This window comes from Sarcophilus harrisii, chromosome 2 (assembly GCF_902635505.1).
Source record: "Sarcophilus harrisii chromosome 2, mSarHar1.11, whole genome shotgun sequence".
In the NCBI taxonomy this organism is placed as follows: Eukaryota; Metazoa; Chordata; class Mammalia; order Dasyuromorphia; family Dasyuridae; genus Sarcophilus; species Sarcophilus harrisii.
In genome coordinates this window covers 551,676,690-551,692,028 of record NC_045427.1, presented here as the reverse complement: position 1 = coordinate 551,692,028, position 15,339 = coordinate 551,676,690, and the positions used below count along the sequence as shown (strand labels likewise).

Here is a 15,339-nt window from a genome sequence, read left to right as displayed (position 1 = left end):
ATAACTTTTGCTTTCTTCCAACCATAAAAAGATAAAATAAAATTTTAAATTACCTTTCTTAAGAGATTTGCAATAAGTATTCTATTTCTTTGTATAAGAAGCTGCCCCTTATCTCTTTTTTCCAAAAAATCTTTCATCATTTCCTGGTTAAATGGAAAAGGAAAAAAGGAAGGGAGAAAATTCAATTTAAACAACTTAGCAGGATGTACAAGTGTGACTGTTTTTAATTTTTTTTAACTTGGTATAGTGATTCTAAATAAAATGTCAGTGATTTTCATTGAATAGTAACCTAAACATAGTAGGTTCTTAATACTTGTCAGTTGATTGATTGGCTGACTAATCAATGGTTTGATTGAACAATATCAGGCATCATTTTAGACTCTTCATTCAAAAACTTTATTTAAATTAATTTTAAAATTAAATTTCTTGAGCTATTTCCCAGTCGCTCTTTACTGTGCACTTTACTAAGGTTAATATTAATTATGATGGGGGGAACGGTCAGTGGAAGACCACTTTTGAGAAACTGAGTAGATTCTGAAGGAAAGTAGTGTGGAGCGTCTGAAGAAGGAATAATGAGCATCAGTGAAAGAAAGACTGAGGGTGGTGGAGGGAACGAGTAGGGGGGACCAATAAACTAACAGGGAAAAGAGAAATCATTGTCAAGAGGCTGAGGGAGGGAAGACTGGAAGATAGATTTTTAGGGAGGGCGGGGGTCTATATAGCGGTTGTAGGAGATCAGTTTATAAGAACTGAGGAGTTGAACGAGGAAGCGGATGGCGAAGGGGAAAGAGGAACTCTCAGTAGCAGATCAGTTCGAACACGCTGCGGTGGGAAGTCAGCAACATCCCCTCAGCAGGTACCTCCTCTAGGAAGATATCTTCGTTCCAGTTGCCCATCCTCACGCAGGTTCGGTAATTCTTTCTCGCCATCTCTACTCTCCAACTGTTCCTACAATTGATACACTAGCAGCTCTGTTAGCGTTTCCCGTCGCCATGGAGAACTAGAATCCATGAGATTGGTCAGTATCAGCGGCAATGCTGACCAATGGATAAAAGAGGAGGCCATTTCTCATGTCCTCCTTGTTATCCAGTGGGACCAGATAAGGATAAGCGGGGCCAGTCTTGGGGAAGGGGGGGAGGGGGATGTAGGGAGGAAGCTGAAGTTTAGTGGCTTAAAAAAATTAATTTCCCCACCTTCTTGGACTGCGTTTTGAAGAAGAAAAAAAACTGTCCAGCAGAGACCTTTCGCCGAGAACAGAAGCTCGTTTAATTGCAGGATTGCATATTTTTCATTTGTATTGCAACAATATAAGCAAATTTAGGAAATTAAAAAGAAAGATTAGGATAGATAGTAATAATTGAAATCCTACTAGAGGCTACACCTTTAAACTTAACAAAACTGAGTTGTCTTAAAGACCAAAGTAGGAAAGTTTTTCTTAGGTTTGGGGTATATATTGATTTGGGATATAGGTGTTTTTTGGGTTTGGGTTGGGAGTGGTTGATTTGTTTGTTTATTTTGCTTATTTTTTTTGTTGTTGTTTGGGTTTGCTTCTAAAGTGTACTCTGATCTTCAGAGAAAAAAAGTGAACATACAGCTCCACTTTGTGGAGGAGTTAGGAAAATAATCTGTTGGGTTTTGTTTTGTTTTAATTTAAAGCACTGAACTGTTTTTATATTAGAACCATAGCACTCTTTATAACATTCAGTTTCTTCCCTGAAAATTTCTGTCTTGAAACCAAAGGAGGGATATGTGTTTTGAAGAATTTGCATAGGACATTTAATATGACAGTATCTAATATATATTTTATTTACTATCTTTACTATTTAAAAGTAGACATAAATTTTCCTGTAGGTACACTGTGTTCTGGTTTCTAATACTTCATATTTACTAAATATATTGTATATATGAATGTGTTAATAAATGTATAAAATAGTCTCTTGGTTTTGCCCACTTTATTTTTCATGAGTTTGTACAAGTAAGTCTTCCAGAGTTTCTTTGAAACTGCCCATTTTATCATTTCTTATAGAACAAGAGTATCCCATTACATTAGTGTACCATAATTTATTCAGCCATTCTCCAACAAGTGTGTATACTCTTTATTTCAATTTTTGCCACTACAAAAAAGAGCTGCATGGGTCCATTTTTTTTCCTTTGATTTCTTTGAGGTACAGCCCTAGTAGTTATACTAGGTTATAACTCAGTTATGGATATATAACCCAGTATTTCCTGGTCAAATATTCATAGCCATTTCAGTTTTAATGTCTAATTTTAGTTCCAGACCTGAAACTTGATTGCTACTGCCTCATTTCTTCTTGATTTTGAATGGTTGTTTCTCTCTTTATAATAATGATTACTTTGTAAGTTTTGCCACCTTTCTACTTTTAGTAGCTTCCTTACTTTTAAAGAAGTAAGGAAAATTAAAATAGAAACTTTATTAATTCTTTCCTTTTGTATAGAGCTTTGAAATTTATTTATTTCTATAAAAATTTATTTGGCCCTTGTGGCAACTTTGGGAACTAAGTAGGATAGGTTCTACTGTTCTTATTCTATGAATAAGAAAACTGAGGCTCAGAGATTGAATGACTTGACCAAAGACACATGATTGATATCAGAATTCAAATCAAAAATTCTGATTCTTAATTTGTATGTATTTCCACTACATTTACTCTTTTTGAGAAATTTTCCCATATAAGTGCGCCCATGCCTACTCATCTAGAATTTATTCCACTATGTTGACTACTGAACAAAAATAAAACAGAAATAATAATTATATGTTTAGTTGGTTATGGGTAGAGGAAGTAAATATATTTTAAGTTCTTAGAAATCAATTATTGTGGGCTTTGTATGTCTCCAGTGACTAGCACAGAACATTTTAACAATATCAGTATATCAAAAAGCTACTATTATGTGGGGATTCCCCACCACCAATGCAGATCCCAAAATGTCTATAGCTTATAGTCATAAAAGGCTTCCTGCAACTCAGATAAGCTATATATGACTTGCCCATAGCACAATGCTAGGGAGTTTTAGAGGTGAGATTTGAAACAACTAATCAATAAATATGAGGTACTGAGTACAGAGACAAAAATGAAATGAGACAAGAATGATGTTTCAAATGCAGGCTTAGAAATGGTAGCCCCAAGTGATATGGAGGCCTACTTCTGGGAAAAAAATAAGGCAAAGACTTACCTATCTATCAGAGCTTGGAATCCCAGTTCCCTGAGCTTTTCCAATATTGGCAAGTGGAGGAATCAAGAAGTGCCTTACCTAAATTATGGGTAAAACTTATAAGGTAAAATATCTTACTAAATTAAGTGAATTTAAGGTAGTTCTTGAGCTGGATTTCGATGGAATCTAGGGATTCTAAAAGGCAAAAGTGAGGAAGAAAGACATCCCAGGCATTGGGGTCCACTACTGCAAAAGCCTGGCGATGGAGTCATGTGTGAGTAATAAGTCAGTATGGTTGAACTATACAGTGCATAAAGAAGAATAACATAAGGGACAGCGGGGTGGCACAGTGGATAGAGCACCAGTCCTGAAGTCAGGAGGACCTGAATTCAAGTCTGACCTTAGACACTTAACACTTCCTAACTGTGTGACCCTGGGCAAGTCACTTAACCCTAATTGCCTCAAGCCAAAAAAAAAAAAAAAAAAAAAAGAAAAGAAAAACATATAATAATAATAATCTTGGAAGAGTAGATTGGAGCCCCATTGTGAAGGGTCTCAAATGCTCATCAAGAGATTTTATATTTGTTTCTCAAAGTAATAAGGAGCCACCAGAGCTGATCAAAAAGTGCTATGACACCATCAGATCAATGCTTTAGGAATATTACTTTGACAGCCGGGTGAAAGACAGATTAAAAAAGAGATGTTTGAATCAAGTAAACAAAAGTTGTTGACTAATGCAGTAACCTTAAGTAAAAAATGATCTTAACAAGGATACCAGAAATGTAAAGACAAAATCTACATAACTTAGCAACTTTTAAAACTGATTTCAAAGCCAGAACTCTATCCACTATGTTACACTGCTTCTTGTTGTATACAGTAGGTATTTAATAAATGTTGATGGGGTTGTTGTTGAGTTGCTTCTGTGAGCTCAGCCACATTCTTAATAGCCAGCAAAATAAAATATAAAGTGATCCTTTGTTTTAAAAATTGTATTAGGAAAAAATTATATTAGGTAACTACTCAAGATTTTTTTTATTTCAGATTTTGGTTTCATTATCCTCTTGTGTTATCTGGAATAAGTCACCTCACTTCCTAGTGCTTCAATATCTCCATCTGGGAAATACAGATAACATCAATTTCCCTCCTGGAAATTCCGAGTAGAATAATAACAGCACATGTCTCTTTAAATACTGTTTTTTAACCATAGTAACTGCCTATGTGTTTTTATAAACATTCATTAAAAAAAATATATCATCATATTTTAACTTTTTAACTCTTTACTGTCACATTTCTAGAAAATTATCTATATTTAACTGTCACATAATCAACATCCTCATCTCCACCCACTCTAAACAAATCTTACATCTGTCTGCACTAGTCTAATAAAAATGACCTCTCCAGAGTCTCCAATGACCCCATAAATGCCATAGCTAATGGATTTCTTTTGTACTTTATCCTTCTTAATATTTCTGTAGCATTGGACGCTATGGAAAACCTTCTTTTCCTTCTTTTTTATTCTATTTCTTCTCTTGGCTTCTACTCCTCTTTTCTTTCCTAGTTATATCTCTCTGATTACTCCAAAATCTCCTCCATATTTATAACTTTTTTTTGTTGTTGACCTTTTCCTGCTTACTAAATATAGGTATTTCCCAAGGCCCTGGCTACATCTCTTTTCTTCTTTCTATTCCCTTTTACTTAGTGATGCCAGTCTTCTATTCCCATAGCATAAACTCTCACCTCTACAAGAAAGAATTGCTAAATTGAATCTTTTAATCTGGGCTCTGTAAATTCTCAATGTGGATTCACTTATTAATTGAATTTAGAAGTTCTGAGTTACAGTGGGCTAATCTGATCAGGTATCTGCACTAAGTCTGATCCCAATGTAGTGAGCCCTCAGAATTGGGAGGGACAGCAGGTTGCCCTAAGGAGGGGAGATTTGGCCCAGACTAGAAGCAAAGCAGATTGAAGCTTTCTTTTGGATCAGTAGTGAGAATGAACTCATAAATGACTTGCTCTGATTCCAGACTAGAGAGACCCAATTTTAAAAACAAAATAAAACAAAAATCATTCATTCAAAGAGTAGATACAAATGTCTTTTAAATTTGGGTCAAGAATTATATCTGACTGAATAAATTTTTTTAAGAGCTGTCATATGGAAGAGGATTTAAATTAATCATTTGAATGGTTCTAGAAAAGAACTAGGCTGGAAATCAATGGTTGTATCAGACCTCTGCATTGAAAATAAAATAATCAAAGAAACCAGGACAAATCGAACTAGAGACAGAGTTTAAAATTATCTTGGATTAAGTAAAAGGTATTTGGGCAATTGGAATCAATAGAAAATAAACACTTTTTTTAAGTAGGATTATGTTTAGTTTTTTTTTTAATATGAAGATTATTAATAACACAGAAGTTGGCAAACTCAAAAAACTGCTGCACTCCCATACGTGATCTAGTAGTTAGTTTTTAATCAAAACAGATTCTTTGTAAGAACCCATTCATATTCCTTCAGGCTTTAAACATTGAATCATATCTTAGTCAAAGATATATTTTTAAGCATTTTACATACATGTTATCTGTACAGACTGGAACTTGTGTGCCAGATATACTGTTCCCTGATGAATATATTACCTAGTTAATATGAAGCAATGGAGGAAACTCTACTTATATTGCTGCAAAAAAGTTAAAAAAATATAGGGAGAATTAAAAAACAAAATGTATCATTCTAATTCCAGACTTTATCTGATTTGGAATACAGTTTCCCACGTGTCTGATTCATGCTTTTAGAAAAGATTATATGATTCTCAGATAAGCAGCTTATCTATTCATTTCTTCATGCGTCCAATAATTATTTATTGAGTACCAACTATGTTTATGACATTAGTTAGAGGCAATAAATTTGTCCCTTGCACTCCAAGAATTTACACTCTGCTGAGAAAGTATTACAAGAGTTCCAAAATGGAGGGATCATTTCCAGTTAAGAAGAACAATGAAAGCTTCATGGTGAAAGTTAATTTGAACTGAAGCTTGATGAGCAGAATTTAAATATATGAAGATTAAGGGAATAGAAAGATCATTCTAAGTGGAGAGAATGGCATGAACAAGGTATAGTAAAAAACAAAAACAAAAACAAAATTGATATGGGAAAATTGTAAGAGATTCTTAAGAAACACTGAGTTGGGGGCCTACATTGTGGAAGCCTTGATCAGCAGGTCAAAAAAGAAAAAAAATGAAACAGTTATGCAGAAATAATAGGACAATAAACAATACTATGGATTCGAAGTAGATGGCTGTAATGTAGCCAATTAGAATAAACAATCTAGCTTTAGGGATCAATCTATCCCTAAGCTTGATCAGCAGGAAAGAAATTTAAATAGAGGCAACAAAAATATATCTATAAAACCTTAAAGCAGTTTTATTAAATCCTTAATTGGAAAGACTTAAAGAAAAAAGAAAAAAATTTAAAGGAAAGAGGGGATTAATGGAAGAAGGAAGAAGACTCATAGAATTCTTGAGCTAGAAAAGAGCTACAAAAATATATAGACCACAACTCTCAAACCACTGTAAATTTTTATAGTCTTTTACTGCCACATACTCTACACATATCTAACCACCTTAGACTTCTTGTGATATCTTTCTAACCATGTTCTGATGCCAGCCCCTACTCATCTAGTTCACCATATCCCCTTTTCTGAGTGAGTTAACCCTCTAAACTTTATAACTCTGTCCCTGGAGTTAATGGCAGTGAACTAGTACAAATTGACTGATATATGATATCTAGTAGCCTTCAAACAACGCTTCACATCTATTTTCTCTAGACATCTTGTATCATCTTTCCATTAACCCTGTTTCTGAACATACATGACACCTTCAAATACCCTTTCCATCCCTTACACTGAAAGACAATAATCAAGTTAATACTATTTTTGCTTCTTGTACAAAGGAAGAGCCCTCTGTGTCTCCTTCATCATCTTTATGACTATCCATATAATAATTCCCTGTCCACCCTTCCCCTATGTTATCTTCTTTTTTAAGAATGTAAGTTCCTTGAGAACAGGGATGAATACTTTTGTATCTGTATCCCCAAGGACCTGGCACATCATATAATACAATATTATGATGGGTGCTTAATAAATACATTTTTATTTATTCATTTAAACCATAGGCCCTTACTTCCTAAAATCTTTAACTTTTAAAATTGTTCCTATAGAAAAGCATGAAGAGATTTACATAAACAGATGCACAATGAAATAAGCAGAGACAAGAAAACCACAGTGAGTACTACAATTTAAAGGGAATCAACAGCTTCTAAACAAAATGCAAAAAATGTTGCAAAATTATAAAGAACAAGGTGGACCCCAAAGAAAAGCTATGAGGAGATGTTTCTAATGTATAGAAAGGGTGGGGCAGAGTGCTATGGGTATAGAACATTATGTATTTTGTCAGAATTTTTTATATATTAATCAGTTTTACTTAATTTTTTTCACCTTTTTTTAATCTTTGTCATAAAAGAAGATTTTCTGGGTGTGTGAAGAGAGGACAAGCTATAAGGGGAAATCTAAGTAATGTTAAAATAGAAGAGAACAATAAACACCTATTAAAAGAAAACAAAAACTTTTTTCCTTCTTTCTCTTCCATATCCCTGTTCTTCTCATTCTCAGATCCTTCCTTCTCTTTATTTCTCAAATCCATCCCCAAATGATGATGTCGAGGGTAGTGCAATGGAAAATACAGATTTCAGATTTTCTCTCTAGAAGCAGTATGGTTTAGATTGGGAAATCCTGGTATGAATTTACTCCTTCCCTTTATATATTAAGAACATGAAACCCAGAGAGCTAAAGGATGTTGCTCAAGGTCACACAGCTAGTTAGTGGTGAAGCTAGGGCCAGAATACCAAATACCTGGCAGATGATTAAAGAGTTTATTAGAAAATTTCATAATAACTTTTAGGATCATTTGCTAAGAATGTGTTAGTTTGCAGAAGACTATCTTTAACTAGCAGCACTAAAAATGAAAGTTGTCATTTATGGAAAATAAAATATCCCAAGCCAGCATGGCTTCTGATATTTGTTTTCTTGTCTTAGAACAAGGGCCCAGAGCTCCAAGTGAAGAAATGTTATCTAATTTACAATCAAATAAAGGACTCTGAGGCCAGAGCCAAAAATGTTCTTAGCTTAAATCATTGTTTAAAGTCCTCTAAATGTAACAGACTGGAATTCTTTTTAAATGTAAAACAAAATAATTAATAATGATTAATAATCATAATAAATGACATTTATTTGGTGAGTTTGCAAAATATATTTACTTTCATTATCATGTTTAATCATCACAAAAATCCTGTGAGGTAAGTGCTACAAAAATTCTTATCCTTCCCCCTTTTAATAGAGGAGGAAACAGAGGCTGAATTCTGAACTTTAAAGGTTTTCCCCATTAGTTGTTTGTTGTTCTCCTTTCCCCTCCTAAAAATCACTGTATTTATTTTGGATTTACTAATTATTTGCATATTATTTTTTCATAAAAGTTCAGAATTCTACATAAAGGACTACCACACTAGTTGAGGCCTTCTTTATTTCTTCTTTTTCCTTCCATAGTTTACATTCTTATAGCACTTTGAAAGTTGTAAAATACTTTCTTTTTAAAAATGTTAAAAATGTTAAAAAAATTTAAAAATGTTTAAAAATGTTTATTTTATCTCCCTCTGTCCAACCAAGAAGGAGGGAAGGAGAAAGGAAAGGAAAAGAGAAAGGAAAGAAGGGAAAAGAGAAGGAAGAGAGGGAGGGAAGGAAGGAAAAAAGAAAGGAGAAAGGGAAGAATAGATAAGGAAAGGAGAAGGGAAAGGAGGAAAAAAAAGGAGGAAAGAAAGACAAATTCCCACATTGACCAAAATGTGTATAATTATTATGCATATTAATTCATCTTCTTTCTTCCATGAGATGAGCAAATGTTCTTCTTCAATCCTCTAGAATAATGTTGGACATTTAGTTGTTCATAATTCTTAAATATTTTAGACTTTTTCATTTTACAATATTAATGTTATGATTTAAATTGCTCTTTTGGTTCTGCTCACTTTGCCTTATAAGGTCCATAAAATATAACACAGTAGTATTGTAATATATTAATCTACCATTATTTGCTAAGTCATTCCCCAGTTGATGGTACCAAACAAAATATAACTATATAGAATTAGAAAAAAATAGTAACAAAATTCATCTGGAGAAGAAAAAAAAAGATCATGAATCTCAAAAGAAATAATGGAAAAATGGGGAAAGAAGGGGCCTAGCAGTTTCACATCTCAAATTATAGCACAAAGCAGTAATTCTGAAAACAAGTTGGTACTCATTTTTAAAAAAAATAGAGATTGCTTGTAGAAAAGATTAAGTTTAGAACATATGGAAGCAAATTAACCTAGTAGTTCCATGTTCAATAAATCCAAAGATGCTAGCTACTAAAGACATACTATGTGATTAAAAAAAAACTGGACAAAAGTATGGTAGAAATTAGGTTTAGACTAATCCTTCATACTTTATACCAAAATTAACTTCAAATGGATATGTGACCTAGATATAAAAGGTCTCTGACCTTTTAAACAAATAATAAACAAATAAAACAAATTAGAGGAAAAATGAACCAAGGGATAGAGAATTATAGATAGTAAAATGAACAGTTTAATATAAATTTTACATAAATTTTTTGCATAAAATCTATGAACTAAAATTAGAAAGGAAATAGTTATTGGGCAGTGGAGGAGGGTGGAGAGAGAAGTGAAAACAGAAAATCCTTGCAGAAAGTTTCTCTGGTAAAGGTCTGATTTCTCAGCTATATAAGAAATTGATTCAAATTTTTAAAAATAAAATCTATCCTCCAATTAATAAGTAATGAAAGAATATGAACAGATAGTTTTCAAAAGACGAAATCTAAGCTATCAATATCAATATAAGAGAAAAATGATACAAATCACTATTAATAAGAAAAATGCAAATGAAAGCAACATTGAGGTTTCTCCTCACACCTAGCATATCAGCAAAGATAAAAAAAAAAAATAAGATGACAAATGCTGAATGGATAGTGGTAAAACCAGCACATTCAAAGCACTGTTGATAGCAGACCTTAATCCATATTGATTCAAATATTCTAGAAAGCAATTTGGGACCAAGCCCCCAAGTTGCACAGAAAAAAAAAAAAAAAAACTGACAAAAGAGATATCAGAAGATTTTAGGAAGATTTGCTACAGCTAGATGGCACAGTAGATAGAATACTGGACCTGGAGTCAGGAAAACCTGAGTTTAAATCTGGCTAGACCCTTACTAGCTATGACCTGGCCAACTCACTTAATCTGGTTTGCCTCAGTTTTCTCTTCTGTAAAATGAGCTAGAGAAGGAAATGGCAAACCTGCCAAAAAGTTATCATGAAGAATCAAGCACAACTGAAAAGCTACTGAACAATAACTATAAATAGCAAGATTTATATGAATTGATGCAGAATAAAGTGAACAGAAGCAGGAGAACAACATACACAATAAATGTAATATAAAGAAAAACAACTTTAAAAGATCTAAGAACTCAGATCAATGTAATGACCACAATTCCAGAGAACTGATGAAGTTTGTTACCCACTCCCTGACAGAGAGATGATGGACTCGACATGTAGAATGAGTCACACATTTTTGGAAATGGTCATTGTGGAAATTTTCTTAATTGGAATATTTGTTACAAGGGTAGGAGTTGAGATTCCTCATTGTAGTAATATTATGTTATTACAATTATTATAATATTACAAATAATACAATTGTAACATTACAATAATATTGTAATAGCAATGCAAAAATTGATAAGAAAATAAAAATCACAGAAGAAATCACCAATTAACAGAATAGTTTTAAAAGTAGCATGCAGAATATATTGTAACTTGAAAAGAAAATCAGTCTCTATGAAACAAAGATTCCCACTTTCATTTACAGGCCTCACCTGTAGTTATCATTTATTTAATAAGCATTAAGTGCCTACTGTGCGCCAGGTACTGTGCTAAGCTCTGGGAATACACAGAATGACACAATACAGTCCCTGCTCTGAAGGAGCTCATGATCTATTGGAGGATGCAACTAGCAAACAAATTTATATAAACAAGCTACAAGATAAGTAAAAATAATTAATAGAGGGAAAGCACTAGGATTAAGAGAAGGAATTAGGAAAGGCTTCCTGCAGAAGATAGACTTTTAGCAGTAGCTTAAAGGAAGTCAGAAAACTAGGAGGCAGAGATGAGAAAGGAGAGCCAAGTGAAAATGCCCAGCATTGAGAGGTAGAGTGTCTTTAATATTTTATGGAAAAGCTCATTTTGTGTGGTATTTTCAAGTTCAGAATAATAACAAAATATTAAACAAAAAATTTATGACTCAAATGTTTAGTTTTGTATTCACATATAGTACTCTCTTGAATAAATATGATTAATAAGAATACTTTACTCAGCCCAAAGATATGCTAGAGCCAGCTCTACCTGACTCTCAAGAACTAATTATTAAATTTTCAGTATTAGTATTCACACAACATAAATACTCAAATTGAGATTTGATTTATTGGTTTATTGATGTATTGATTACTTAGACTTAAAAGAGGGACAGAGAAAATATAAATAATGAACTTAAAATTGGGAGGATTTTTCAGTCAGTTATTAAACATTTATCATCATACCCTTGGTTTAGCCTTCATCATGTTAAATTTATCTGAACTTATAGTAGCATCATACTGACAGGCCAAACAAGGAAGGAATATTATTAAAGAAAAACATTTATTTGGCTTTAAAACATTTAGTAAAACAATAAGAAAAGTACACAATTCAGATTTTAGGGTTTCATAGCAAAAATGAATAATACGGAAAGTTATCTTTTCTGATTCCTTATGTTTGGAGGGAGAGAAGATATAGCCTTTAGTGTAATCAGACTAAAAGTTGGGCAGAGCCACTCACACAGGATATTTTTTCAGAAGCTCTGCCACTCACTACTATGCAACTAACATCAAAAAAATACTCTTTCCATCTCAGCTTTTTTTCACATACCCTCAGCAACGCTTTGCAGGTGTTATTCACTGTCCTAGGCCAGGTACCACCATAACTGTTTTCCCCTTTCAAAAATCATCATCTGTCTCATCTACCCTATGCAATCACTGTAGACATGCATGTTCACAGCATTTGAGATCCTTATAGTTTCATTCAGCCCCATCTTTCGGAGCTGAAGCTTTATGGAAAATGTACCCCTTCCCCATTTGACATGATTGTGTTGAAATTTTTTCTTTTCCAATTCAAAGATCACTATCCTTACCAAAAAAAAAAAGCAAAACAAAAATTGATCAGTCATCTTCTCACTGTCATCCATTACAGTAATCCTATCTACCTGAAATAGCAATCTTCTTTCTTCTTTGATCTCTTTCTTGCTTCCAGTACAACTTAAAAACATATTTAGGTTGTTCATAGCAAGCTTGTTCTGATCTTGAGTGCTGCTAAAATTATTCTTGCAGAATCACTCTACTCTGTTGTATTCAGCCTCTGTTACTGGCTCTTATTCTTATCGTGGGCTTTAAGGAATTTTCTTATGATAGCTCCTGAAACTGTCCTGTAGACTTCTTGGACACTGCTTCAGATCTTCAGGGAGCTTATGCTTCTTTACTGATGTCCTGCTCCTTTACTAGATTTACTGCAACTAACCCACACTGTTCAACTATGCTCTTTTCCTAAGCCTCGTGCTTAACCTTTCTTGGACAAGATCTTGACATTGTATAAATCACCAAATGACATCAGTGGCCAGCTGATCTAGGAGAGTTCATAAAAGTGATATAAAAGGCTATTTCAATAGTGATTTTTATTATTTCAGTTTTAAGAATATGATAAAACAGAACCACAAATGACATGACTAGAATTTCAAGGTTTCTGACTAGGGTCTAAAAGGACTGGAAAATAAGAATGGGGCTAAGTTATAAAGAGATTTGAAAGTCTGCAGATTTTATAGTACTTCCTGGAAGTAATAGGGAACCACTGGAGTTTATTGGATGAGGAGGAGCATATGGTCAAACCAGCATTATAAGAAGATTAACTTCACAGCTAAGTGAAGGTTGATTTGGAGTGGGGGAAGACATGAGGCTGAGAGATCAATGGGCTATTGCAGTAATCCAGGTGTGAGCAAGAGAGAAGCTATAATAAAATATAACTACAAATCCTTGGGGATAATTAGTAGCTATCAGTTTAGAGGATTGAATTTTCAAGGCCTTTTCTCCAAAGGCTCATTATTTATCATTATGACAATAATTTCATCAGCTGCCTCCAGGTGGATATTCAATATCCATAGGAGATAAATATCAGCCCCATTCTTTAGGCATGCATAACTGAAAGTCTTTGGACAAGACTCTTCCTGGGTCTCAGTTTTCTCATCTGTAAAAGAAGAGAAATGGCCTATTCAATCTGAATTTCTTTCTAGTTTTAAATTCTACAATCCTGTATAGTAATCCTAGAAAGAATCTAGTCAATAATTCTATAAAATTCTATAAAAATGTATCTTTATTTGAAAATGCTTTAATGTAAATATGATTAGGTGTTGATTATTCATTAAGGAAAATTTCTCCCACAGTTTCCCCAATACATGTTTGGCTAACATCTGCTTGAGGGCCCACCACTTTCAGAGGCAAGTAGCTATTCTTTTGCAACTCTCAATATTAGAAAGTTATTCCTCATGTCAAACTAAAATCACTTCTTTGCAACTTTGTTCCATTGTTCTTAGTTTTGCCACCTGGTACTAAGAAGAATAAATCTGACTCTTTCTAAAAACGTACTTTCAAATACTTATAGACAACTATTATGTCCTCTAGTGGCTTCTCTTCTCTAAACATTTTCAATTCCTTCAACTAATCATGGCAGAGTATGGTCTCAAGGTCCCTACCATCAGGTTTGCCCTCCTCTGGACACTCTCAAGTTTATTAATGTTCTTCCTAAAATATTTCTAAATCCAAATTGAGTCTACATCTTTTCTTTGTTACTTTTTTATTGTTTTCTTTATTTTTCTGGTTATACATGTGCATAAATTTTAAATATACGTTTCTTTATGAATCACATGGGGAGAGAAAAAGCAGAACAAAAGAGAAAAACCACAAGAGGAAAACAAAACTGAAGGAAAAGGGGGAAAAAGTGAACATAGCATGTGTTAATTTACATTCATTCTTCACAGTTTTCTTTCTGTATAGTCTGCATCTTTTCTTAGAGCCAGAAATCTTACTGAGCAAGGTTTACTCCATATTCTGGTCTTTTGTATTATTAAACTGAAAATAAATGACCAAAGAGCCACAGAGATTATAATACCAACGGTTAAGTCTATCTAACTGTTAAGGTAAAATAAAAGCAAATTACTCACAGAGTTATAGATTAAAAAGTCTTTTTCTGTTGGAGGAAAGAAACTAGACCCAGGATCTTCTTCTAGACCTATGGCAGTGAGGCTGAGCCTTGTTACATATTATTGGGACTAGACAAAGAGCTGGGCAATGAGGGATAACAGCAACAATGAGGAAAGTTTGCCTAATGAAAAAAAAGTTTATATATAGTAGGTCTTCCTGACCCGAACTTGATTTCTGAGGTTTTTTATCAAACCAATGTTTATCTGAGCCAATTCTGTTATTTAACTGCAGCAGAATCGATTCAGAGAGTAAGGACAAAGGTTCATTGTTACACCAACTTCAGGACACAGTTTATATGCTGGGTCTTAGCTCTAGAAATAAGGGTGTCTCCGAATAGTACAAAAGGAGATGGGTGGTCTTAGTATGGGGATCCCGACAGTATTTTTTTATGCAATTGTATGACAATCTTTCAGTTCTGTACCTCAAATTTTTAAAATACTATTAGTTGATTTTTGTTTATTTCTCTCTGTCTTATTGCAGATTCCCTAATGAGTACTGAAACAAGCTTCCAGCATCAGCAGTTTGATCTTTTCAAGGTCAAGCAGAAAGCTCCTATTATCAATTCCTTGCTCTTCCTCTCCCACGTTACTACCACTTTTTTCTCCTTTTCTTCCTCAAGATAATAAGTTGGAAGATGAGATTTAAATATATCCAGTAACTACACTAATTCAAGATTAAGCTTTCTTATTTAGCTGACAAAGGTTCCTTTTACACTCCCACCTTAGTGCTAGTATTGGTCCTAGAT

The 15,339-nt window shown here is 33.6% G+C and overlaps 1 protein-coding gene and 1 long non-coding RNA gene across 3 annotated transcripts in view; one reads left to right on the top strand and one right to left on the bottom strand.

Annotated features, from left to right (window-relative positions):
- The window catches only part of CFAP161 (cilia and flagella associated protein 161), a 20,688-nt gene extending 19,659 nt beyond the window's left edge, over positions 1 to 1,029 (bottom strand). The window contains exons 1-2 of one of the 2 annotated variants that reach the window (XM_031955650.1): positions 861 to 1,029; positions 54 to 143 (exon numbers count right to left, since the gene is read on the bottom strand). In XM_031955650.1, the coding sequence (XP_031811510.1) occupies positions 54 to 143; positions 861 to 929 (159 nt within the window). In that variant the 5' untranslated portion in view covers positions 930 to 1,029. The remainder of the gene's footprint in view (positions 1 to 53; positions 144 to 860) is intronic. The other variant, XM_023496752.2, reaches the window with a different exon arrangement.
- LOC111719178 lies at positions 595 to 15,339 on the top strand. Its single transcript, XR_002769432.2, has 3 exons — positions 595 to 906; positions 7,379 to 7,442; positions 15,075 to 15,339. It is a non-coding gene; the product is annotated as an uncharacterized LOC111719178 (long non-coding RNA).